The sequence below is a fragment of the Ostrinia nubilalis genome, chromosome 22 (genome assembly GCF_963855985.1).
Source record: "Ostrinia nubilalis chromosome 22, ilOstNubi1.1, whole genome shotgun sequence".
Classification (NCBI taxonomy): domain Eukaryota; kingdom Metazoa; phylum Arthropoda; class Insecta; order Lepidoptera; family Crambidae; genus Ostrinia; species Ostrinia nubilalis.
This window is the reverse complement of record NC_087109.1, coordinates 1,905,820-1,933,077: the sequence shown is the minus strand read 5'-3', so window position 1 is coordinate 1,933,077 and position 27,258 is coordinate 1,905,820. Positions and strand designations below refer to the sequence as shown.

At 36.9% G+C, this 27,258-nt stretch overlaps 1 protein-coding gene across 2 annotated transcripts in view; it reads left to right on the top strand.

The window, feature by feature from the left end:
• Positions 1 to 25,771, top strand: part of LOC135082613 (uncharacterized) — a 29,083-nt gene extending 3,312 nt beyond the window's left edge. Inside the window, exons 2-4 of one of the 2 annotated variants that reach the window (XM_063977393.1) lie at positions 18,253 to 18,325; positions 22,085 to 22,183; positions 22,513 to 25,771. In XM_063977393.1, the coding sequence (XP_063833463.1) occupies positions 18,253 to 18,325; positions 22,085 to 22,183; positions 22,513 to 24,020 (1,680 nt within the window). In that variant the 3' untranslated portion in view covers positions 24,021 to 25,771. The remainder of the gene's footprint in view (positions 1 to 18,252; positions 18,326 to 22,084; positions 22,184 to 22,512) is intronic. The other variant, XM_063977394.1, reaches the window with a different exon arrangement.
• The last annotated feature ends 1,487 nt before the right edge of the window (positions 25,772 to 27,258 follow it).

Below are 27,258 nucleotides of genomic sequence, written 5' to 3'. Positions count from 1 at the left end.
ATTGCATTATAAAGCACAGATATCCGTAACCGAAACAGGTATAATATTAATCCTATATCCGTAACCGTATCCATAACCGAAACTACATACCCATAACATTCCTACAGACTCTACCTAGCATAATCAATTCCAGGCACATCGGGCCTGACCCTAGGGTCAGGACCTAGACTTTCCCCTGGCCCTGACAGCTTTCGGTTTCACTGCCTGTTTAGCAGGTTACGGGTAAAGTAAAGGTTATGGAGTGCAGTTATGTAGGGTTATGGCGAAGATGGCTTGTTGTTTGGATAACGTGGGTTTATGTTTTACTGTAAGTAGTAAACAAAACCCTACCTTATCCAAAAGGGAACTCGGTTTGAAATAATCGATTGGTCCCAACAAACATGGAAAAAAACGTCCCAATTAAAATTGATCAATTAGTTGTTAAAATTGGCATAGAGCTTTTTTTGAGCTTTCGATGTACAAAAATTGCTATAGTATTACAGGGGTAATTTACTCCATGTTTATGTAAAGATGACTTTGTAGAGGAAATAAAAAAATTCGTTTCTATTTGACATAAAAATCCAACTCCAAAATCGTTAGTTTGTGCACGGGAAAAAAGGTTGACAATAATTATTGAGTTTCAGCAGTGGCCACATTGTTCCAAGGCAGTGGTAGGGCAAAAAAAATATTGTGTCACTTAAAGTTCTCTATGGGCAAAGATATGACTTGATTCTTATTTCACAGCTAAACAAGGTGGAATCTGAAAGCTCTAACAAATACAATTTCATATTAAGTCATGAAAAGCAGAAGTCAATGCACCATCTTTCTCTCAAATAAACACATTTGAACTCAGTCGCTTCCTGATCGTGCGCACGATGCGCCATCACAATTACAATAATATCGAGATATGACGAGTGTACGACGACACGATTTCGGGATCGTGTATGTTTTAGTGGTTACTTCCTGGCGTTTGCAAAAATGAGATTATTATTGTAACGGTTTGTTTGACATAAGACAGTTCCTTGTGAGATGATACAAAATCATTTTATTATGGAATCATCATTGAGTTTTTTTTTTATTGGATGGGTCGAGTGATTGCAGATTTGAGGCTAGAAAGGAGCAGATGTTTTAGTATTTAAATAGTCTTAAATAAAAAGAATAGCTCCGTAGCTAAGCTCTCTCAAATAAATTCTATCGGCTATCAGAATAAAGAGCCGTACCTACTAATTTTGTTTGAAGTGTTTATCTTCGCCTCCTGCTGTTTTCTCTTTATTTTTAGGCTGCAACGCCTCCAACTGTACTAATTGTGTGTGTCAAACAATTAATAGTTTTTCTGTCTTTATCTTTTTTCCCATCGCGAAAGTTTTACTTACTTGATTACATTTTATTTTTTAACAATATTGTGACCTGAATATTTCCAACACCTGCACGTATATGTCATTTCAATATGCAAATCTCACAAAACAAAAGAACTAATAAAACTGCAAGTTCTAAATTAGCTATAGCAAAAACTTTTCTTCGGAAAACCTCAACCAGACACTCCCACGCGTGTTCGCAAATTAATCACATCATTGTGGCGGCCATCTTGTTTTTGACGGCTGGCGCATGCACTTAAACTAATTTTTGAACAATTACAACGGTTATCTTGATCGGAACGCATTGTGTGAAGTTTTATAGGTTGCTTATGAAATTGGAACGAGAGGAAAATTGTTATCAAATGAAACAAAACACTGGCGTGACTACACGATGCTTTAGAGTTTAGAAGGAAGAAAAACCTAGGTATGAGAGCTGGAATTCGTTGCCTGCTGCTGTCTTTCTCGAACACTATAATCCGGGCCTTTTCAAGGGGAGAGTGAATAAGCACTTACAGAGCAGTTATGTACCATCCTAGACTGCATCTCACTTAACATCAGGTGCGATTGCATAAAAAATATGTAGATTACTTGTGGCCACATAAAGTAGTGAATATGATTTATGATCAAATGTAGCGTGTGGCAGTAACAGGCTTTGAGTTGAAGACTTTTCTAAATTAAATAGGGCTTGGATAGAAGCTTATTCGAATCTAAAAGAGCTAAGGAAAGTCAAGCTTTCCTTAGCTCTTTGTTTCCTTGTACGAAAAGGTGCCAGTGAAACAAATTAAATTCAGTATTTCAACTTTTATGTAAGAAAGTAAATTACTCATATATTTAACTTGTAAAAATTATGTCCATTTAGCGGTGAAGCATAATGAGCTTCACTTTACTAAAATGTGCTGCTCATAGATAAGTATTACCTATGCAAAGCGTGCAGTAGGTAGTTGAAATTCACATTAACTGTTAACTCCCAACTTTAAATCACTGTTTCAAAATGCAAAACAATAAATCTAATTCCTACTGAGAATCATCAATCAATTCAAATTACCCCACTTGGAGGTAATTTACCCACATTCAGTGGCACAATACCGAGATGGGATCTGGTGCAAAAAGTGTGCTATCCCACGGTGCGCGGTGTTTGTCTATGATACTGGTAGAGGTTCACGGGCTTAGGACTGGCTGAGAGCTGGTAGGTTTGGAGTTTGTTATGTGTGAAATGAATAAGAGATGGCGCTGTTTGGAAATTAGAGTGCGGTAGAGTTGTGTACTTAGTTACATTAATGCTGAATTTAAGCTTGAATTAAATATGATTATCTAATAAGAATATTTTCAGTTCCCCTGAGCTACTTTAAAGTAAGACTAATTTATTGACAAACATTAATTATTAACTATTAAATAGCTACATTCTATTTTTTGTCTGCCTCTGCTTTTAATTATGTGTGTGTGTACATATTCATTGATTTATTTAAATTATTATTAAAAACATCTTTATTTAATATTTTTTTGTAACGCTTTTAATTAAGCCACAGCCTTTGCGGGAAATGTGTTTGTAGTGTAACCGAGAATGCATTGTCTCATGAGGCAAGTTTAAAACATTACTCTCCTTTTCGACTGACGTAGTCGGACAAAAACTTATTATTGTATAAAACTTGCAACTATTTTGTTATTAGTTTAGGCAAAGAGCCAAAACGGAAAAAAAGCTTTAACTAAGCAGTAGGATTACATTACTATGTTGTAGATTTACGCCCTTATTCACAAACGATGCTTGCTAAGTGAAGCAGCAAATCGAACGCAAAGCGTTCAATAGAGCTCTATGATTGGTTTGTGAGTCATCCTGTGCGTCCACGCGCACTGTGAGACCTCATAGTAATGTTTGTGAATACGAGCGTTAGTAACAATTGCCAAAAGTGCAGATTTAGGCTTTATCCTTGGTTTATTCTGATATGGATCACTAAAGTAGTTAATGAAGAAAGTGTTGATACATTACTTTAGTTGATACTATAATAAATATGGGTTACTAAGGTACCTAGTTAATGAAGAAATAATGTTTATCGGTTGTGGTGGAATATGAGCAATGGGGATTTTAATAAAAACTGTCAAAATCAAAATCAAAATCAAAATCAAAAAATATTTATTCAGTTTAGACCACAAGTGGCACTTATGAACGTCAATAGAAAATAATAAATAAAGAAAAGGTAGCCCTTATGGGGCACTTTACATGTCTCCTTATCTTTTGGGCCCTACCAGCGCTTCGAGACAAACATATGGCAAGTGCTGAGAAGAAACGCCGGAACAAACTCAGTCACCACTTATTGCCAGGAATTATTATATTATCTTAGTAAGAATAGTCAAATTTAAGTACATCAAATATGTGCAGACTGAACTGACCACGCATCCTTGTCATCAATATAGTCTCGAACCTTGTAGTACCCTTTGGACATAAGGGTATTTTTTATATGTATCTTAAATTTGTTTATTGGCAATTCGACAAGGTTGTGTGGTATTTTGTTAAATATGGTAATACATTTCCCCAAGAATGAATTACCTATCTTATGCAACCTAAATGATGGAGTCAACGAGACATACCACATTTTATTCATTTAACAATATAAAATACTATGCTTTTTATTTGAAGGAATGAAACAATTATTGCGTTAATTGTTTTTGTATAAAAACTTCTTTGTGTTTAAGATTTTTTTTAAAATTATTTATACAAACAGGAGCTCTTGTAAGCCAATATTTCAAAACACAAATATTTGAAGGCGACGAATCGTTGACAGATGAGCTAATGTGTACAGATCACAACAAGCTGAATACTGTGGCATCTATGTCTTTGTAATAAGTACGAATTTGCAACAAAAATAGTTTTAAGTGCTGTTGACAGTACTGACCTAAGGTCAGCTATACATGTAACTGTTGGCGTGTATGTTTGTTCACTGAAGTATTTTGTAATAGTCACTAGATCTGGGATAAGTGAAAACTGTTTGATTTAGATGTTAGCGAGTTCTGAGGTTTTGGATTTACGTGATGCAACAGTTGTTAAACCAATATTACCTTCGGATGGTCAAGTGCTTCTTTTAAGTTTGTATTGACAGCGTCATCAGTTCACTAAAGTTGCACATTATCATAAGTAGGTACATAAGGTGCCATGGTAGGGCGTCACACATTGTGTGCCAGCCCATTAACTAACTTAAAATATAGGGCACATTATTTACACCATATTTCCTAAAAATGTTCTCTCCTTTTTCGACAAACTTACTCGTAAAGTCTGTCAGTTTTTAATGAATATTTGAAAAAATGATTTCAAATTCAGGCTGGAAGATTTGTAGAGACAGGAAGACGGACAAAAAAGTTCATTTAAGGTTACAAAGCAAAGCATTTCCGAACAGCATCATCATTATCATCTCAGCCATAGGACGTCCACTGCTGAACATAGGCCTCCCCCAACGCTTTCCATGTTGCCCAGTTGGTAGCAGCCTACGTCCACTGCTTTAAACATTAATACTCGTAAAATAATCATTAATAACTTTCTTCTAACAAAAACTTTATAAAAAGTAACAAATAAATGTCGCCGACGTCAGTCGTATCTATTACTTTATTTACTTTGCAATACAACTGTTATGTCATACATCATGTAATAGCAATGACATGTGAGATTCTATGAAGGTAAACGAACTTTCGTAGAAAAGCTTTGGAGATGACTTTAAGTTTCATAGTATCGGCCACAGTCCCAGCTACCCATTTCCGTTTTTTCTCTCGCTCTCATCAAATGGTGATTCTTTGCGATAGAAGGAACGAGACGACATGACCGGCAATGGGTATGTAATGTATGTTACATAGTCCTATCAAAATGGTGAAAAAACCAAAAGCTACAAACAAAACAATGCAAAAAAATAAATGCGTTGTTTATAATTAATTATATCAGGATAATAGGGATGTTTTCTGGGTAAAAAAGCAAGAATTTGAATTAGTTCGTCGGTTAACAAACTTGACATACTACTCGACATGTATTTTTCACTTTTTCGAACTAATGATAATTGAAAGATATAAAGTGCGCCAAACTTCAAAAGAGGTTCGTCAAGGCGTGCTTAAAACTGTAGCATTTTGTGACGTTACGCGGAACTTCGACGCATCATAATTTCGCAATTAGATACTTGTTTGATTGACAAATAAAAATAGAGGTGTCCAATATTTTTTAATAATGTAATTGACGGACTAAAAGATTTTTTAGGAAACTAGCCTATTGTGTAGAAATCTATGTATTTTCGGGTCTTTGGTATAATAAAATGCTGCAATGCTTATAAATTCAAAATTACATAATTTCAATTGAAATCTTTAAGCCTTCACTATATTATTACGTTATCTTATCAATGTAATTATGTGCATAACAGACGTTTAAATTTAAATTTCTATGCAGACATTATGACTTCATAATAATATGCATAATTTGTGTGATATAATTGAGCTAGATTCTTCGCGGTGGAAGAGGTCATGAGGACATCTTACATTACAATAATATAAAATTAGAAAATGAAATTAATTAACATAGCATTGCAATATTTATTATACATAGAACAAAGTCGGGTTACTTACTTACACCATTTATTTATAACTCGGGAATGGAGACCGATTTTCGATTGTCGGCCGTTTGGTGTAGTGGTTTTAAAACTGACTACAATGCCGAGAGGCCTCGTGTTCGGTTCCCGGCTAGGCAGAAATTGAAATGATGAATTTTAATTTCTGTGACGGGTCTGAACGTTACTATGTACTCGTATAATATGTATGTAAAAAAAAAGTATACGTAGTATATCCGTTAAGCTAGCACCCATAATACAAGCATACTAATTGCTTACTTTGGGACTAGATAGCGCTGTGTGAAATTGTCCAAAGATATTTATTTATTTGTTGGATTCGTCTATTAGTGCAAAATAAGCCACATGGCTTCAAACCCTGGATCACACATGGGGATTCCCCGGGCTGTCACGAGACCTAATTCTACCTAATTTCCTCCAAGCGTTTTATCAAATCGTGGTCTAGAGTTCGGAATCGCGGTCTAGGGTTCGATGCTCGAATTAGAATTCGATGAATTTGTAAAAAATTCCCAAAGAAAATGTTTATGGATAGCTATGGTACCTGGGCATTCCTGGTTGTGGGCAGCACAGGACCGGTTGTTATCTAAATCCTTGAGAGAAGCCTTTGTCCAGCAGTGGACGACATTTGGCTGAAACAAATGAACCATTTTTGTATATTCGGTGTGAAAACCTTCTCAAAAATCCAACCTATTATCCGAGTCAGCCAATGCATGCCCTACTAAAACGCTTTATGCACCGCATACCATAAAAATACGGTAAAACAAAACCGATTTGGCCAAATGACATACTATGGTATCTTAGACCCATTTACATGTTCTATAACACTGTTATTTGCTACGACAGACCATAAGTAAGCGAAGCAGTGGGGCGAGACATAGGCAGTTTATGGAAAATAATGATTTAGGATCGTACACCATGAAATATGTAACACTAAACACATTTTGGCACGTGCAAAGAGAAATATAAAATCTTAGAAGAATGAATCGAATACTAGGTACATGAAGGAATTAATATTCCTGAAACAAATGAACTTTTATTTACTAAAATGAGGTTTGAAAAATTCATAAATGCATGTAGGTACTCATTTTTAAAAGTTGGCTTTTAAAAAGCACTTTTACACGTCCCAGTATTAACTCTACCACTGCTTCGGGACAATAAATAGGCCAGTGCTGAGAAGAAGTAGCGCAAGAAACTCAGTCACTATAACATTTACGTTAATGAATTTGTTTTCGTTTATTATTGGTACCTGACATTAACAATCTATGTTCCTAAATTTAAGCTTTATTTTCTATCACAAAATAAATAACTTAAAACTAACAGTAAGTTTTAAAACGAAATGGTCAAATGAATATTTACGTAATTTCTAATCCTCCCTTTATATTTACAAAAGCAATGGCACATAAAATACAATAAACGCACATCAAATACTTAGCGTGTAGAGAGAGACCATTAATCTCATATAGCAACTAAAATAAATGTCGATTCGCTTTGACTGAACTATTACGGCCAAAAATTTTAATACGCTGCATACAAGTACCATTACGGACATTTATAACCAAGATATGCATCTTCAAAACGATGATGACAAGTCATTACGAAACATTAGATAATTTAGATAAACCAAAACCCACAATCATCTGCAACTAGCATCATAAAAACCCAATTTATTACCAACAAAACGTAAACTCCATTCATTAAAGCATCAAAGAGAAAGGGCTGATTGTGTCAAAAGTTGATTGCGCGATTCAAATCGACCACTACTGCCATCTATTGACGCGTACGATTACCACATCCCATTGATATATTTGTCAGTTTTGCGAATCGATGTTGCGAAAATCGATAATCGGATTACCTTTTGAATCGAGTCGTGCTGTGATAAGAATCGAATAGGAAACGTTGTGGTGATGTATTTGGTGTCGCAACTAGGTAAACACATATGGTTGTTTGACATTAATGGCCAAGATAACTTCAATTGGGTAGTTAAATGTTACGTAAATACTTTTCAATTAACGTTTGATAAATGATTAATTAATATTGTATTGTACATAATCAACGGTCTTGTCAATTGTTAAGATTAATGTAGCAATTAAAGCTTCACAAATTAATACGGATGCAGAAGGAATGCTTAAATGACCGAATAACCTTAGAACTTTATTATGATTATCGAAATAACCACAATGTTATTATGTTAAAACCGACATAATTTGACCAGACTCGACTGACCCATAATGTATCACGCTTAGCTGCAGATATTTATTAAGGCCATACAGTGCACATAAACTACTGGTTCTCCCTGTAGCTTTTTTATCCACAACGAGGATAAAAAAAGCAGGATAAAAAAGGAGGAGGCTGAGCCTTCATCTTACTTTCATCATCATCATTTCAGCCACAGGACGTCCACTACTGAACATAAGCCTCCTTCAATGATTTCCATCCCTCCCGGTTGATAGCGGCCTGCATCCAGCGCCTTCCTGCTACCTTTATGAGGTCGTCGGTCCACCTTGTAGGTCATCTAACTTTATCGTAAACTTAAGTTACATGGATTTTTATTATAGTGGTAGCGCCTACCTTGAAACAACATAGCTGATCACATTTGACCGCACCATTAATAAAACACACACAAGGTTCAATAAACCTTGAAGTCTTCAAGAAGACTTCCCTCAATTTGCTTATCGATTAACAGGCAATTTTAGCAATCATTTTGCAATTTTAACATCTGCCCTAAACCACACGAGTCATTTAATACAGAATGAATTCGTCGCAGTTGCGTTGATCCTAATGATGTACTGTCATCAGGCCAATGATGAATGGGTTTAGAGCGAACGTAGACCAGTTCAGTGAATAGATGTCACAGCTCAAAATTACACGTAAACGTTTAAATTACACGTTCTTTACACGTTGAGAAACAACACTTTGGAAAATAATTGACGAAATGGTTTCAACTGTCAGTAAGAGATGCGTAGATGTTAAATGTAACCCAGTTGTTTTTTCTTTTTCTAACTCTATGTCTTCGGACTTGCTTACTTTAGTGTCAATGAAAAGGCTTACATAATAGGTATTGAATTCGTACACAAGGTGAACCGACGACCTGATAAAGATAGCAGGGAGACGCTAGATGCAGGCCGCTACCAACCGTGCGATGTGTAAGTCATTGGGGGAGGCCTATGTTCAGCAGACGACGTCCTGTGGCTGAAATGTCGATGATGATGATTGAATTCGGGTATTCGCTGGGTGCGAAGTACTAGGTGGGGGTAACATAATCTATCGCAGCGCTCATGGTGGTCAAAAGTAGAAATAATGTAAGCTCTGTCATCAGATGTATCTGTCAATGGCAAAGCGATTCTACATAATACATTTTAATATCATTCATTAATCGCATGAAAAGGGTCCTACTGGGAACTTAAATAAAAGAGTGGACTGTATTTCGATAGGGCTGGTTTAATAGCCGTTTACAATTTGGAAATAACTGGACTATACAACGTGGTAGTACAAAAATGAGTCACAGTAGTTGTTGTGCACAGATGTTTGCCTTATGATGAGAGCGTGAATTATTGAACTCTGCCCTTGTTTTGTTCTTAATTCTTCTACATCTCGGACTTGTCCAGCCAATACCAACAACTTTCCTTTAAATACGGTTTGTGGTTGGAATTTGATATTGTAACACTCACAAACCCGGTCTTCAAAACAATACTCATTTCGATCTGAAAACGATATTTAATTTATTACTAGCGATACAGGAACATTTAAATATATTTACTGTAATATAATGAAACCGTTAAAGTAGCTTTTTCTTTTCGTTTTACTGTAAAACTACAACTATAAATGAAGTAAACAAACCCTGACACAATCAAAATTAAACACACTTTTTGGACTTTACCTCATTTGATTTGAATGACCAAAATGATTTCAAAACCTTTTTTCCACCCAAATCGTGGTATCACAACAATTTATAAGTCGAAAATATTTGTTATTTTTTCATTTCGATATTTTTTCACAAATAGATGACCTAAATGTCAATGTGACAGAGCCCACAAAGTTGTGGACGCTAGTTGGCGCTGTAATCGTGCACAGAGCCAATATTACTAGCTCCTCAAACAACGGACCAAATACACACTGAAAAGCTTTATCAAATGTCCAATTACGAATGTCGGTAAGTTGTCAATTGTCCAAGTTTTAAGTTAGCATCTTTTAAGACTACAAACAAACTATTTGAGTTCATCATATTTTCTGAAATAAAATGGAAATACAGTTGTCAAACTCCATCTTACAGACCAATGGCCAATTTATGTAACTATTCCGAGGTATCTATCAACATAAATTATCTATGTTGAAGAGAAGTGGGACAAGGGAAATTGTCGATGTCCCTTACTTGTATGTAATCTGTGGCCGATGTAAAAGTGATTTGTGAAGTTGTGGTCAAATCTCGAGGGTCTTATTGATATTTAAGATACGTTGGACTAGTACATACTTGGCCCAGTGGCGATTGGCGCTTATGGTTACGAGTTCTATTTGAATCGATGCTTTTTCAAGGAAGCGTTTGTTAATTCGCCCTATCCTAGTTAGCCTAGACTGAGCTCTTAAAATTAAATACAATGATTAAAGGGGCTTCAGCTTCCACGGGCCGGAAGACGTAGCGTGGGCAGGCCTCCCATTAGGTGTACCGACGATCTGATGAAGGTCGCGGGAAAACTTGATTGCGGGCAGCGCAGGAGCGGTCGTTATCGAAATCCTTGGGGGAGGCCTTTGTCCAGCAGTGAACGTCATTTGGCTGAAACGACGAACTACGAACTAGTAATAAAAATGTCGATTGAATGTTTGATCTTATTACAATCTCACAAGACGGATTGCGATACTTAATAATAAGCTTTACAATAGAGGAGAAGACGCATTCGTGCCTTCAGGCCTTATTATTTTCCTTTAGATTTCACTTAGAATCAAAATGTTTCTAAAGGTTATTATTATAAATCAAGGGAAAGTACTTCGTGTATGTGCGATAGCACATCATCCTATACATTGTTATTGTAAAATAAGACTTATTACGACTACATAAGACCTAAATGTAAAGCTTGATATGCTGTCGTTAAACATCAATAGAACTTTCTAGCGCTGAGAAGTCACGCGTGCGCATGCAAGGGCTACGATTTCGGCTCTACCTGTCTCGTTTACATGTATTGAAAAGCTGATATGCGTGAGAGAGAGAGGGAATTAATATCCCTTAATATCTGATCTTGACATGACATCTGAACGTGAAGTCCCTTATTAGGTGGTGTGGGAAATTGTTAGCTGTCTCTGTTACAACGATTGGGATGCTAGCGTGTGTGAGAGAGATAAACTACTTCCTTTAATGGGAACTCTAGGAAATAGTTAATGTATTTGAATTGAAGTTATAGTAGGCGTTTAAATTTTTAGGTCCTACTTATTGAGATGAGCTCTCTGTCTCAAAGATTGTTCAACCAAATTGAACCAGAATGTAGTTGGATAATGATCAGTAGTTCAGTGGTCAGACATTTGGAATCTCGCAGATCTGGGTTCGATTCCCCGCTGGGGTACATGAAAACATGACTTTGCGTGTTTAAAACCATATTTTGTTCAATAAACCCATGTCAGACGCCTTTGGCGGATCACAAAGTCTGATACCAAATTGACCTCAATTATAACAATATAAGACCTTTAATATAATCTAAAACATTATAAAAACGTTACGGAGATAACTCGACGTAGAAAGTAAATCTAATAAGTACGGTCGACACACGAAACTATACTATTTGTTTAAAAATAGTCTGTATTACAACGAGATAACACCCTACTGTGTTTCGCTTAACGTGCTGTCTATACATAACTGGCATCTCGAATTTTCGCCAAAGGCTAAACTTAACCCAAAAATCTCGGTTCAAAGTTCAGCAAACTGATCGAGTACAGTTTGACAGTGTTACATAAGTGCAAGTAATGTTACACCCACCGCTGGCACACATTTGCGTTATATAACCGCATCTGCCGTTAGAACTGGGTAGACGAGCGTTTTTTTACAAAAGTTATTAAAAATGACGCTACATTTTGATATTTCCGAGGTCAATAAAGTAGATTTTAATTATAATTATTGAAAGAGTGATGCGCAATATAATAACAAATTAATTGTTGTGGACTATAAGTAAATGAACATTGATTAGTATTTTAATTGATTTCCATAAAGAACTTCGGTTATCGTTATCGAGTGGTAATGACAATCTTGGCCATTTAAATGATTGAATTTAACGACGACTGCTTTTAAAAGGTAACTTTTGAATGTGGAAAAGTTCCGTTAAGGCTGATTTACACGTGTTAAGTAGGTAACTAAATTTTAACTTAATTTGAATTATATGTCAAAACGTATTTAAGTAGTTAAGCTCTTGTTTACTATGAAACTGCTTGTCATAACGTGACAAGTGACAAGCCCGCCCACCAACTTACCTGAAAATTTAAGTTAAATACTTAACTTCTTAATAAGTGTAAATCACTTAACACCAGGTGCGATTGCGGTCAAATACCTGCCTTGTCTGGCATAAAAAAAAATCAGCTTATAGAGCGTTTTTTTAACCGCCCGTCTGTGTCATTTCAAACTGACATTTACTTGCGTCAGGGGTCACATCCACAAAACAATAGCGGTCCCATTCACAACTGCGGTATCCGAACCGTTAACTGAAAATACTTCAAATGTTAAATAAAACGTGCGTTTATGTAATAGATAATAATATGAGCTTTATGTACAGTCGCACGCAGGAAAGGCTATACATACATTTTAGAAGAAAAATCGCACCTATTGTAATATAATATAACTCAAAGGTGACTGACTGACTGACTGACTGACATAGTGATCTATCAACGCACAGCCCAAACCACTGGACGGATCGGGCTGAAATTCGGCATGCAGGTAGTTATGACGTAGGCATATCCGCTAAGACAGGATTTTACGAAACTCCTGAAACTGAAAGGGGTTAAAACGGGATCCACGCGTACGAAGTCGCGGGCGGCCGCTAGTAGATAATAATTATAAGCTTTATGTACAGTCACTCGCAGGCAAAGAGTCGGCTGAAACTTTATATACGGACCCAAATACCTGTGTCCATACCCGATCTCTCCTGCCAACTTTTGACACCTTGCAGTAGTTTTTAAAGATCATTCGGCCGGACTTTGCCATTACCCAATTGCTAACCAACGATGGTTACCACAAGGCATACCTAAACCGTTTCCATATGGACAGCGGTCATCTGCGACGACCAAACCCCGCAAACCTGAGAACACCTACCTACTCAGTGCCCTAGATTCACCACACAAAGATTCGCACACGAAACCACTTCCCGCTTGTTAAGAATAAACCCATATAATCTCGAAGAAATTACCAGTAAAGAAGACACAACAAAAAGCTTTAAAGTCTACGTACGAGGGCTGCACTAAAAGTATCGGGAATGGAATATTTCCACTGTTCCTATCATATTAAAATCTTTTTAATTGCAAACTCCTGGGTTTTAAAAATTGAATACTATTTATTTATTTAAAAAAAGATTATCGGTCTTATCACAAGGTCTTGTAAAACTTGTTTAGTCGTTGAGAAAATGGAATTGACTCGAGAAAATTCAAGAGCGATGATTTATTATGACATCCGGAGTGGTTTAACACAAAAACAGTGTGTTTACCGGATGATTTCTGCATTTGGTAATGAAGCCCCATCCAAAACCACAATTTATCGCTGGTTTGCTGAATTTCAACGTGGACGTGTCAAGCTCAGTGATGATCCCCGTCAAGGTCGTCCAAAAACTGCAGTCACCCAAGAAAACGTTGATGCTGTGCGTAAGCTGATTGAAGAAGATCGACATGTGACATACCGCGAAATTCAGGCAACTTTAGACATTGGCATGAGTCAAACACAAATAATCTTGCATGAACAATTAGGTGTAAAAAAGTTGTTTTCCCGATGGATACCGCATTCGCTCTGTGAAGAGCAAAAAGCGGCTCGCGTTACTTGGTGCGTCAGAACTCTCGGAAGATTGATGATGATTACATGCAGGATCCTCAAATGCTGTATACAACATCGTATCAGGTGACGAATCCTGGATATACGCGTACGAACCCGAAACAAAAAACCAGTCACGAGTTTGGGTGTTCGAAAATGAGTTAAAGCCAACAAAAATTGTTCGTTCACGGAGTGTTGCAAAAAAAAATGGTGGCCACGTTTGTCTCCAAAACCGGCCATATTGCGACTATTCCTCTTGGGGGACAACGAACGGTTAATGCAGAATGGTATGCTAGCATTTGTTTGCCACAGGTCGTTTCTGAACTCCGTAAAGAGAACTGCAACCGCCGCATCATCCTCTATTACGACAATGCGAGTTCTCACACCGCGCACAGGACAAAGGAGTTTTTAGAGCAAGAAAACATAGAAATATTAGACCATCCGCCGTACAGCCCCGACCTAAGCCCTAATGATTTCTATACTTTCCCTAAAATAATGAATAAATTGCGTGGTCAGAGATTTTCATCACCTGAAAAAGCTGTGGACGCCTACAAAACGGCCATTTTGGAGACCCAAACTTCCGAATGGAATGGTTGCTTTAATGATTATGGCAAAATGTGTCAAATTTCGCGGAGAATATTTTAAAAAGCAATAAATTCATTTTTAAATAGTAATGTTGTTTCACTTCCTTGATTCCCGAAATTTTCAGAGCCGCCCTCGTATCATACATTGTTAGCAGTCTAAAAGATTTTAACAAAACTTAAACAATCATACAGTTATAATATCAATCACTGCCTTGCAATTGGAGTACTCCACTAGCTCCAATTGCAAGTGCATTCCAATAGCACTTACTCAAAAAAAAAAAAAAAAGTCACTCGCAGGAAATTTCTTCTAAAATACATTTTAGAAGAAAAATCGCACCTATTGTAACATACCATAAGGTACTAAAATGTATACTTCAATGTGCATATAGTACCTTTTATGCAATAGAGTTATGAGATTTAGAAAATGTTTGGTTTTCCACTTGTTCCTTGTTTGGATTTTCCCATTCGTAACTGTTTTGGTGAAATGAAAATACGCATTCTGTGAGTGTGCATTGTTTTCAGTAAAAAGTGTTGACTTTGTATTTGTTTTTTATTAGTTATTACGACAAAAAAATTGCAGAGCTTTATTCATTAGAGCAGTGTTTTTCAACCTTTTTCATGACACGACCCCCCTAGCATGAAAAAATTTTTCGCGACCCCCCGACCGCTCGCTTTTTTTTTCATACAACATTTACGCATTTTCATAATTAGATTTCTGATAAATTTATCTTTAAAACTTTACTGTTTTTTTACTGAAGTAGTTTTTACGACCTCTCGCGACCCCCCTATAAAGGCTTCGCGACCTCCCAGGTTGAAAAACACTGCATTAGAGGTTACGACATTTCAGTGCCTGACTTTTACAAGAGGTTAGGTACTTGTAAGAGAAAAGCGCCTGCTGCTGATTTTCAAGTTTTCCAACTGTTTTACCTACATGAGAGAATTTTGCAAAAAAGTTCTTTCTCGTACGTATTTGTCACTTGAAATACCTTTTTTGATATGAATTTCACATTGATCTACATATTTTCTCAAGGTGAAGGTCGCGGGAGGTGCCTGGATGCGAGCGGCGCAGGACCGGTCTTTGTGGAAATCCTTGGGGGAGGCCTTTGTCCAGCAGTGGACGTCTTTCGGCTGAAACGAACGAACGAACGAACTTCATATTTTCTACTCATATGGAGAAGAGGACGGAGAAACTTGTGGAGATAATGTGGAATGACGTCATAATTGTGATGACGAAATAACACATCTCTTTGTTTGTCTAACTGATCCAGTCACCTGCTTTCTAAATATACATAATAATATATTTCACAGTAATTTCACAATCGACTAACTAAACAAACAATTACTACAAATCGTACATCACGAGCGCAGACACGCGAGTGTTAGCAACTATGTAATGTTATAACATACTATTGTAATGTTATATGTTACATTTTACATACTATTGTAAACGTTTATGGCAAAACGGGTCGCAGTTCAAGGAGTGTGGAGATAATGTATGCTTGTTGAGAAAGTGACGAAAATACACATCTACACTTATACTAGCTCGCGGCTTTGCGTGGATTTCAGTATGACATAATGGTTCGTTCGTTCCTTCGTTTCAGTCAAATGACGTCCACTGCTGGACAAAGGTCTCCCCCAAGGATTTCACCAGATCGTTGTTCCACCTAGTGGGAGGCCTGTCTCCCCAGTGGCAAACTCGAAGGGGGTGGATGGGAATAAAGGTTCTATAGCATACTTTCGCAATTTCTTATACCTAACCCAAAGCTATAACTCCATCACCCGGAAAGCCCCACCAAACCTCAGTACATCATCACATCATTGCGCAAGCGATTGTGCATTGTCCCGGGTTCGACTCCCATGCCTTTGATTTATCGCGTCTTTCTGCAAATGCTCACAATGGGCTTATCTATGCTAATTGGACCTTGACATGCTGTTTTTGGAGTTGAAATCGGTAAGGTTAGTTAACCAGTGGTTGTCAAAGTTTGTTGATTGAGGCTGTTTAGCCAATTTTAGCCCAAAAATAGAAACCATTCGACTATATGCTGAAGCAGGGCTCATGTTTAGCTCTAAGTTACAATTTAACATGTAATAATGTAGTATATGATGCAATGAATAAATTATTTTGAAATTATACTTCTCGGTAAACAAACAAAAGCAAATTTTCGGATGTAGAGCAAAGCACGAGTGTGAGACCTAATTTAAATCCTTAATTAAGTAGGTAAGCTACGGGACGGATTTAGGGACGGGACTCTGTCATAAATAGATAGAGAAAGATGCTGTACTTTATTATACACCACAAGACAATCGTAATTCCTCAGAGGCTATATACTCGTATAGTTCTTGGATATTAAGCTCTTTCATGGACTTACTTTAAGGTGCCAAAACCCCATTTGCTTCTGCTAAATTGGAAGGGTTGTTCTTCTACAGTAGAAACTAAATGACCTGAAAAACTCATACAACTCATTTTATTTTTGGCAATTAGGCTTTTAAAAAGCACGTTTACACGTCCCAGTATTAACCCTACCTCTGCTTCGGGACAATAAATGGGCCAGTGCTGAGAAGAAGCAGCGCAAGAAACTTAGTCACGTTAAGTGACTGAGTTTCTTGCATCTTCTTTATGGCTGAGTTGCACCACCTAACTTTGACCGTAACTATGACGATAACCGGTGTTTTTTGTATGGAAATTGACAGATTTTTGACGTTTGTCAAAGTTAAAGTAGGATGCTGCAACCCAGCCTAAGACTACACAAATCTTATCACCTCGTGGGGCAATCATTTCTTTGAGAACCACTGACTTAGATATTAGATAACTCGGACGCTGTTTTTGTCCAAAATTAGTAACTAAGGTTGCCGTTAAGATCTAATAGATTACATTGACGTCTTTGTTTCAGTAATTGAACTAATTTAATATGCAGTTAAATTAGGGACGATAAACATCTGAAGTTAAATTAGGCATTTTGTTAATGATATTGTTATTTTAATGAAAGATCTATGTACTTGCAATTAATAAAATAAAGGTTTTGAATTAATTATGTTAACTTTAGTGGCATTTACTTTATGGTGTGTAAAGGAATGAAGCTTATACTCGATAGTATAAATTGAGATTTTTTTTTATAATGATGATTGAATTTCAGTATCAGACCAATCACAGCACATGACAGAATCCTATGATATGACTTAATGTAATACGGTCCTTAGTATCTCACATTTCTCACAAAATAAGTTTTAGGTCCAACTGTTAGGTTTATAAAGTCAAAGTATAAATAATAATTACTCGTAATAGAAAACAGATAAGTATAAAAAATTTATAGGAATTTTCCCGTATTATTTTACATGAGTTACCATGCTAAGTTGTGTTACAAACAACCTATTTGTTTACATTCCAAAGGTGGAAGAGTTTTCAGCTATAGTCTGGTCTGTGAGCACGTAGAATTTTGTCTAATGACCCCAAGCTACCCATCCTTATCGATCGCGCGTAATTATGGTGCTGTCGCGCTCGCACACTCACTGCGGCCGCCCGTCGCACAGTCGTGACAGCAACATAATTACGCGTGAGCGATAAGGATGGGTAGCTTGGGGTCATTGGACAAAATTCTACGTGCTCACAGACCGGGCTTTAGTTTAATACTATGTTTGTAGTCAGGGTCAGAGAGCCACTTGAGCTTGGGAGCCATAGCTACCTGATAGCTAAGCTACTATGACGATTATCGTTTGACGTTTATCTTGACGTTCTAATAGTTCTCTCTTTTGTCCAATAGATGGCGCGCTGGTGCGCTGTGGCGGCGCTTCTCGCGCTGACAATCTGCGCGTGCGCAGCGGAATCACGGTTCCGTAAGTATTTGATATTATAACTATTCGTATAATTAATTAAAGATGGGTTCGATTCCCACCTTTAGCAATTAGATTTTTTCAAGTTATTTTAAAAATGTTGTTTGAGACGCGACTCTACGTATTTTTTTTAAATTTAATTTATTTATTTACTGTCATTTTAAGTTACAGTTGAATATGTAAATAAAGAGAATATAAAATCAGGAAATCAAAAGACTCAAAATTATAAAAATGTAGAGTAAGACAGTTTTATTAGATTTTTGTGTACTTGTGTAATTTTACTTGTAAACTTTAAAAACAAAAGAAAGGATTAATGCATATGGTTAACCAACTTTCAACTTTACATAATGAAAATAATGATGTTTTCTTTTAAACAAAAATTAACACGCACCTACACCTACGAGTAGGTATATTACGTTATCATTTGCTAATATTATACTGATCCATATTTAAATGTATGTATTAATATTATTATTCTTACAGAAAAAGCACTCAGACTTTGTATTTGTTGAAGATGTCTATCATCGGTAAAGGCGTAATTTCATTCTTTTCATCAGTTAAAATAGTCTTTGCATGTATGAACATTGTGTTTAACCTACTTGTGTATCCTGTATTTTAATTAATATTGTTTTGCTGTTTTTCGACTTATCTGTCAGTTGAGGCCGTGGGTTCGAATCCTGCGAGACCCAAAAGGTAATTGGAATGGAAAATAACCCTCCTTCTGGCGCAGTCGGGAAAAAATAGTGTATTGAGTATGAGTATTTATGCCAAGATTAATCAATTATCTAGTCTTCATTTTACAAGCTCTATTTTGGGGTTTGGTGAGTTGGCGGTTGTATAAAATTATTTCGTAGTTAGAATTTACTTAGATACGAGTAGTATGAGAAACTGTGAATAATTATGTTGTTAATTTAACTTCTAATCTATCATACCTATTCGTGGAAAAAAATCAAAATTACTTCATAAAGCTAGATTTCATGTACTCATATTACGATATATTTTTTCCAGAACCCCGTAACCCTAGGTATAGAATCGGTACGTACACTGTACAGAGTATATGCCCATGCCAACCTAAACACGCAAAAAAAGAAGTAGGTCAGTTAACAATACAGGTGGTTGACTTTACACCGGCACCTTTCCTACGATAGCCCAGTCGGCAGTATCAAAAAAGTTTTTTACACTGTGTTAAAAGAAAATTGGTAAAATTCAAATACTTTTTAGTGCTTACGTAGGCCTTTTTCAGCCAGCTATATTAAAATGGGTTAACATCTTTCTTTTAAACTCATCCACTTTTTTAGTAGCGTATAAATACTATACTGGCCACTAAACAAGTGCTGGATGTGGCCAATCTCTAGCTAGTCTGTGATTGACAGCTGTCAATGTCATTGTATGACAGAGAAACATTAAAGCAACCAGCCCCCCTAGACAAAACGCACTTTTTGATCGAATCGAAAATCGAATCCGTCAAAACTCCATACAAAAAAAGGGCTTTTCGACCACTTTTCGACTGGTTTGCGATTAAAATTTGCACTTTGTCTAGACCCACTGTATTATTTAAACAAATGAATATCTGCAATTAATGATAAGAAAATAAATAACCATTTTAACGACAAAACTAAGGCTGAGTTGCACCAACTTACTTTGACCGTAACTTTAACAATAACCAGTGCTTTTTGTATGGAGTTTGACAGCTTTTTGACGTTTGTTAAAGTCAAAATAAGATGGTGCAACTCAGCCTGTTTTATAGAGATATAATTTGAGTTTTATATTAAAAACAAAAACTCAAATCTTTAGACTGTCGGCTGGGCTATGAAAACACGTCACCACTGAAAATAACAGCACAACAATATAGACAGCAAAAACACACAAACATGACGTATCTATTGTTCTTACAAAAGTAACTTTCAATCTTTTTTATCCGCATATGTAGAAAATGACGTCACGCTTACTACACCGTTTTGATTTGGAAGTTTGAAGCACAACATTAAAGAAAATTACATCAGAATTTATTCTCTAACTACTTGTAAATATTTAACACACACAATATTAAAGACATCCTGTAATGTCTTAAACAGATAAAAAATAAGTACTTAGGTACCTACTACTTATGCAGCTACCGTTTCTGTCATAAAAGAATAGTGAAAATGCATGTGAATTGGTTTATAAATCTCTACCAAAACAAAGAATATTTTACATCTCCATTCAAATACTTATTTCTTTCTTTAAAATACGTAATACTTATTCAATCCTTCACCTAGTCATTTGAATGACATGCAAATCACACACATAATTACCGATTCTTTTATACATTCATGAAGATTCAACTGTTTTACACTTTCGAATTGCGACTTTCGATTTTAAAAATTACCTTATGAATGAACCGGTAGGATTAATTCAACATTGAAGATCCGTGAAATCAATTTAATACTTCTTTTAATAGAAAATAAAACCAGTATTTAAACTGAATCGTTGTTAGATAACTATTAACGAAAGTGAATGAAAAGTATATGTTTCTAAAATAATTAACACTATTATAAAATCAATTAACAATGAACATAGAGACAATAATATTATGCACGTAGCACGCATTGCACACTTGCTTTGACACAAATTGAAAGAAAAAAAGAAATTTAGTTTAGGAATACGAGAAAAAGTTAAAAATCCGTAATTATTTTTTAATTTATTTTACTAAATAGTAATACATTAATCAAACGCTTATTAGGTGTATATTTTTTATTTGTATATTATAGTCAATAGATGATTTAGATTATTAAACTAATTTATCATGCTAGAACTTAGATAATAATATGTATTAATAAACTATTAAGATCTTTCAGTTAGTTCTTACGTAGTTAGATAACCCCTATTCCTTAGATTTCGTAAGTAATTCACCTTCGAAAACTTCGAAATAACCTTTTCCATCTTTAAAATTGTTTTTATCTAACATTTTTTACAGGTCTCTAACCTCTGATGTCTCTTCTTAGTTTGCTCTATTTAATTCTAGTTGCTGGTTTATGGTGTCTACGAACCCCTTGTTTTTGGTATTGGTGTGTTTGTACCTGTTGTTTTTGTAGATAGATCATTTATGTGTAGCATTAATTATGGTGTTTTCATCAATAATCATCGTCGTGTCTCTAACTCTAACCTATCATCATCTCCTTCATCTTCATCAGTGATTAAAATTTAATCAGCATTGGGTTTTAGGTAAGATACGTTTAGTACATTGGTTCCCAAACTTATTTGAGACGCGCGGGTTTCGACCATAGAGAAAAATCCACGCCCCCCTCCTCCAGTCAAGATTATTTATTGGTCGTATCGAGCAGTCTGGAATGCATTCTCTCAGCGGTTGAAGGATTTTTATACTTAAGTACACATATGGCCCGCGCTCCCCTTTAATCCTTCAAGGCCCGCGAATCTAGACACAATAGATAATCAATTGTTATGACATTAATGAATGCCGTCTGGGACTCAAGCGGTTAAAGGTCTTTGCGCCTCCCTTAGAGGGCGCGCCCCCCACTTTGGGAACCAATGGTTTAGTAAATTGTGATGTGCCAGACTCAAAAGGTCATTTCGGAAAATTGTTGTTGAAACACCGAAGGAATGGGTCTGTAATAATCCTGTATCTTATCTAAAGGGCTGGTGACATTAACATGTGACATATTGGGCTGGTTACAAAGGTATTCGAGTAGTCAAGGTCTACTAAACTTCTAACGGAGGTGTTGGCATATCCTGAACTGCCAATGACCGTATCCTGGTTTCCAGCGGAGGCCTCATCAGCTCAGCAGCAGGCGGACGCGGATGAGATGGTGGCGAACCTGTTGCGTTGGATTCAGGGGGTCTACCAGCAGAGGAATAGGAAAGGTCTGCAATAAACTTTTGGGACAGGATATTAGAGAAAGATAGAAGTAGAAGGTAGAGGGTTAGACAAATTAGCAAATTAGAGTTAAGTGGAATAGGGTATTATTAGGAAAAAGTAAAGATAACTAGATGAAGAAATAACAGATAGGGTCTTTATAATATAACCATAACCATGTTCCAATAAATAAAAAAGCATGAACTGAGAAGTGACTAAATTTCTTTTTTCACTTAATAAATGTTTATTTGCATTGTACAAAGGCAACTTTATTTTGTAGTGTAGTTGTAACAAAATTATTGAACCGACAGCTAATTCTGTTCTTTAAATGTTTCAGCTCGTCAGTATTTTGGAGGGAAACCAGAAAAACCAAGACCGTTCGAGCCTGCGTCCTATCTGCCACCAACCGGGTATCCACCATCAGGGTCAAGACCCACACCTTCATACAGTGAGGGTCCGTCACCCTCGTCTCCGTCGTACCAGCCCAGTCAGCCATCTCCCACCCCTAGCCAGCCCTACCTTCCACCTAGTCAACCAGAGCAACCGCCATATTCACCCAGTCAGCCTTCTTTCACACCAAGTCAACCTTCTTTCACACCAAGTCAACCAGATTACCAACCCAGTCAACCTGGATACCAACCGAGTCAGCCCTCAGAGCCCAGTTATCAACCTAGCCAGCCTACTTCCCCGTCATATCAACCTAGTCAACCATCGCCAAGTGATGAGACCCCTTCTTATGTACCACAACCACCAGAAAAGCCTATTATACCAGAAAGCTCCCCGTCACCTGTGCCTGATGCCGATGATGACGACCGTCACCCTCCTCATATCCACGCGATCACTGTGGACTGTGGCAAGGAAATGATGACCATCAACATCGAGTTCAACAAACCTTACAACGGTCTCATTTACTCCCAAGACCATTTCAATGAACCTGCATGTGTCTACGTCCGCGAGAACTCTAATCAAGTAAAATTCTCATTCACCGTTAGTCTGAACACTTGTGGAACCAGATTCTTCAGTGATTTCGAAAACGAAGGTCAAGCGTACTTGGAGAACGTCCTCGTTCTGCAGAATGAACCAGGCATTCAAGAAGTGTGGGACCATATCCGTAGAGTGAGATGTTTGTGGGAAGGAAACCTGACTAAGCAGCTGGTGTCTTCCCTCAGCGTAGGAATGTTGAATCAGATTACAAGCAACTTTAGTGGAGACACTGCTATGGCGCGACTGGACATCCAAGTCGGAAAGGGACCGTTCGCTCCTGAAGCAAACGGCTTGGTTAAGATTGGAGAAACCATGACTTTAGTTGTAACGGTCACAGGCGATGCTGGCTTCGACATCTTCGTCAGAGAATGCGTTGCTCGTGACTCTCAGAGCAATCACGTCGTTCCGTTGACTGATAGCAACGGCTGCGTCCTGAAACCTAAACTCTTCGGCGCCTTCCAGAAGACCAGAGAAACAGGGAATACTGGAGCATCTGTCATAGCATTTGCGTACTTCAACGCGTTCAAATTCCCCGACGAGATGGACTTGGTCATCCAATGCGACGTGGAGCTGTGCAAGACTGACTGCGATGCCTGCCCCAACCCTGGAAGCTTAGAGCCTAGAAGAAGAAGACGCGATCTGATCCATATAGGGAACAGAACTGTTGAGCCTTCCACGACTATTAGCAAAGGGTTGAGGGTGGTGTTGTCTGAAGATCTGCCTCCAGAACCAGCAGGGTTCTGCGTGTCACCATCGGCAGCGTTGTGGGGAAGTGTTCTAGTCTTCCTCGGGTCTCTGCTGACCAGCGTTAGTGTGTCGTTCTGCTGGATGAGATCGCAAGGATCCGTCAAGTTTGCGTAAGCAATTTGATTGTGATGAAAGTGTGAATGTGTTAGTATGGACCATGGACCTATAAAAAAAGTCGGACGGATTCTCATCAACAAAATACTGTGACATTAGGATACACCAGCTTGCCTGTACGTACAGGCCGGCACGCACACATTCACACCCTGATACACCACTTCAAGTGCAAACTTCACACAGTTGACACATTTAAGCAGCGAAAAAACAACACGAATACGACATGTCTTGTGTGATGACATTGTGTAAAAACCGTTCTGTTCGAACAAACAAAAATTAAGGAATCACATTTCACAGGCAAAATAATAATCCAATCACTTATTTCCCGACATTAAAATATTGAAATTAATTGAAATCAAACGTCATTCACTCGAAAAAATAATACGTCAAAGACCAGTGTTCTCAGTTATTTACGTGGGAAAATTACTCGAAATATGGGAAATTAATAATAATTTTAGGACTTTTTAGTTATTTATTACGCATATGGAAATAAAATGATTTATCATAATAATTGTGTTTTAATGGGATATATTTTCATAGGCAAATTTGATCCTTCCCAAAAATGTGGAACTGCGAAATTCAAATTTTCTTACATTGATTGCAAGTCAGTGTCAGGTTGTATGTTAAAAAAAATCTATCAGAGATAATAATAATATATTAATGATGCATAAGATTATGATTATAATGTACACAAGATTCGTAATTTGTAACTGCGTGAATCATTTTTGATCAACATTATGTATGTAATTGTACATACCCTGACACACTGACTTGCAAACTATGTAAGAAAATTTGAACATTGAAAATTTGAACATTGAAAATTTCGCGCCTACCTCAACGCATTCACCTTTCATCCTTTTAAAATGGCACGGAATAATTCTGTCTACATTCCCAAGAAACATCTGCCGATCTATGTTTTTCTTAAAATAAATGGGTAAAATGTTTTGGCTAACATGGCATCCCTAAATTCACTCACACAATAGACAAACGCCAAAATTTTGCGTCACAGTTTTGTTGTAGCGCGAGTTCCGTCCGCCTTTTTTTATAGGTCCATGGTATGGACAATAAGATACGCGTCGAGAAGATATCTAGGCTGATGATTTGTTTTCTCAAATGCGGTCACTAGCTCATCGATGTATTGAATGTTATATGTCTTGATTCGAATGTCACAATTGATATTAAATTGATTTTGGACCTTCTAAAGAACTAACTGCATCTTTATGTAGTTATATGTAAAGGGTATGATTGTACAATATACGAGTACCTTAAGCTGGAGTATATTAAGCTGGTGACAGTAGAAGGACAAGGAGAATCTCTATTTGATAAAATATTGTGCTTAAAATACAGGTTTTGATGATTGATTGCTAGAAAAAAATGTGATAATGTTATTACCTACAATGTAAACATTCTCATAGGTAATATTAAAACCTATTTATGAATGTTAATGCAAACTAATAAATAGTGTGAATGAACAACGAATTAACATGGTATAAAAAAATACTATCTGTAATTTTTGTAGATAAAACTTAAAATACTAACTGCAAACAAAAATAATTTATATCCTAAGTATTTCTACCATTAGACTAACGATCAACTTAGTTGTAAAGTATTTAAATGTTTAATATAGAGCAGGATAGTGTTTTTATCATTCATTTAGAGATTTATATAAATTCTGCTATTAATGAAATATTTTCTGTAAATATTAGTTAAGTTCGACTTATTGTTAATTAATAAACGGTTGTGAACCTGAATCAGATTGTTTTTTTTTCCAAAACAAGAACAAAACAAAAAACAAAACAAGAAAGAAAGAAGAAAACAAGAACTATTTGTGGAAATCATACATAGTTCCAAACACTCGATGATTGTGTAAGTAAATAATGTATTTTAACAGTACCTATCGTGGGTTCAATTCCAACCTAAAGCAAACTAGTTAAAAAAACATGATGCTTGAAATGCAATCTTTTATCTGTTCATCATTATTCTAGACGCCATTATATTCATAAGTACTAGCTCTACGTGTTGACAAATAATTTGATTTCCGAAAAAACATTTTGATTTATGTTTCATTACAATATTTATTTAGGGCATAGTAATCTACACTCGCGAGCAAAAGTATGGAATCACTTACATGAAGTTGTTTCCACGCGATCTTGTGTACTAACGAATTTGTTAGTAACAAAAAAAGTGGCACCATTTTAAAGATTGAACTTTTAACTTTAAATTGATACCAAATTCATTGAAATCACACCAGTATTTAAAAAGATATCCCGGTTAATGTGAAGAAGTAAGGAAAAAGACATGTATCAACTGTTTGATACGTCGCGAGTTGCGGCCTATTTACCCCCTATAAAAGCACGTGTTTTCGGATTTTTGCTTTCACACGTTGAACCTTACACATCTCCGCTTCTTTTGACACTTTACCTGGGATTCTACACCTTCAGAAGCAGCACAAATCGTTGCACTATTGCAAGAAGAGCTCAGCCAGCGGGCTGTCGCACGTCAGCTCCACATAAGCCAGTCCTGGGTTTCGAAAGTTTTAAGACGCTTTCGGGAGACTGGTGGCTTTATCCCGAGACCAAATTCTGAATAGCGCTGGTGCACATCGCAGAGGGATGACCGTTTTTTCATGTCAACCTCTCTATAAAATCGTCATTTAACTGGTATCGACGTCCAGCAAGAGCTCAGAAATGTTCGTAGGATAGCTGTTAGCAAGTGGACAGTTCGTCTAAGATATAAGCAATAGAATTTGACTCTAAAAAGGCCTGCCACGGGCTCGAAACTGACGGCAGGTCACCGATAAGCACGCTTTCAATTTGCTCGTACACATCTCGATGGGAAGACGAGCAAGCCACCCCTATAAGCCACTGTTTCAGCGAACCAGCACTGCATAAATCTCTCCCCAGGCCGCCTATAGACCCGACCTCTTCGACTGCTGCACTGCAAACACAGTCTGCATTCATCGGAGAACAAAACTCGCCTCCATTACTCGCCTTCCCATCAAAATAAGTGCGAGCTAATTGAAAGCGTGCTAGTCGGTGACTTGCCGTCAGTTACGAGCCTGTGGCAGACCTTTTTGGAGTCAAATTCTATTGCTCATATCTTAGACGAACTGTCCACTCGCTAACAGCTATCCTACGAACATTTCTGAGCTCTTGCTGGACGTCGATATCAGTCAAATAACGATTTCATAGAGAGTTTGACATGAAAAAGCGGTCATCCCTCTGCGATGTGCACCGGC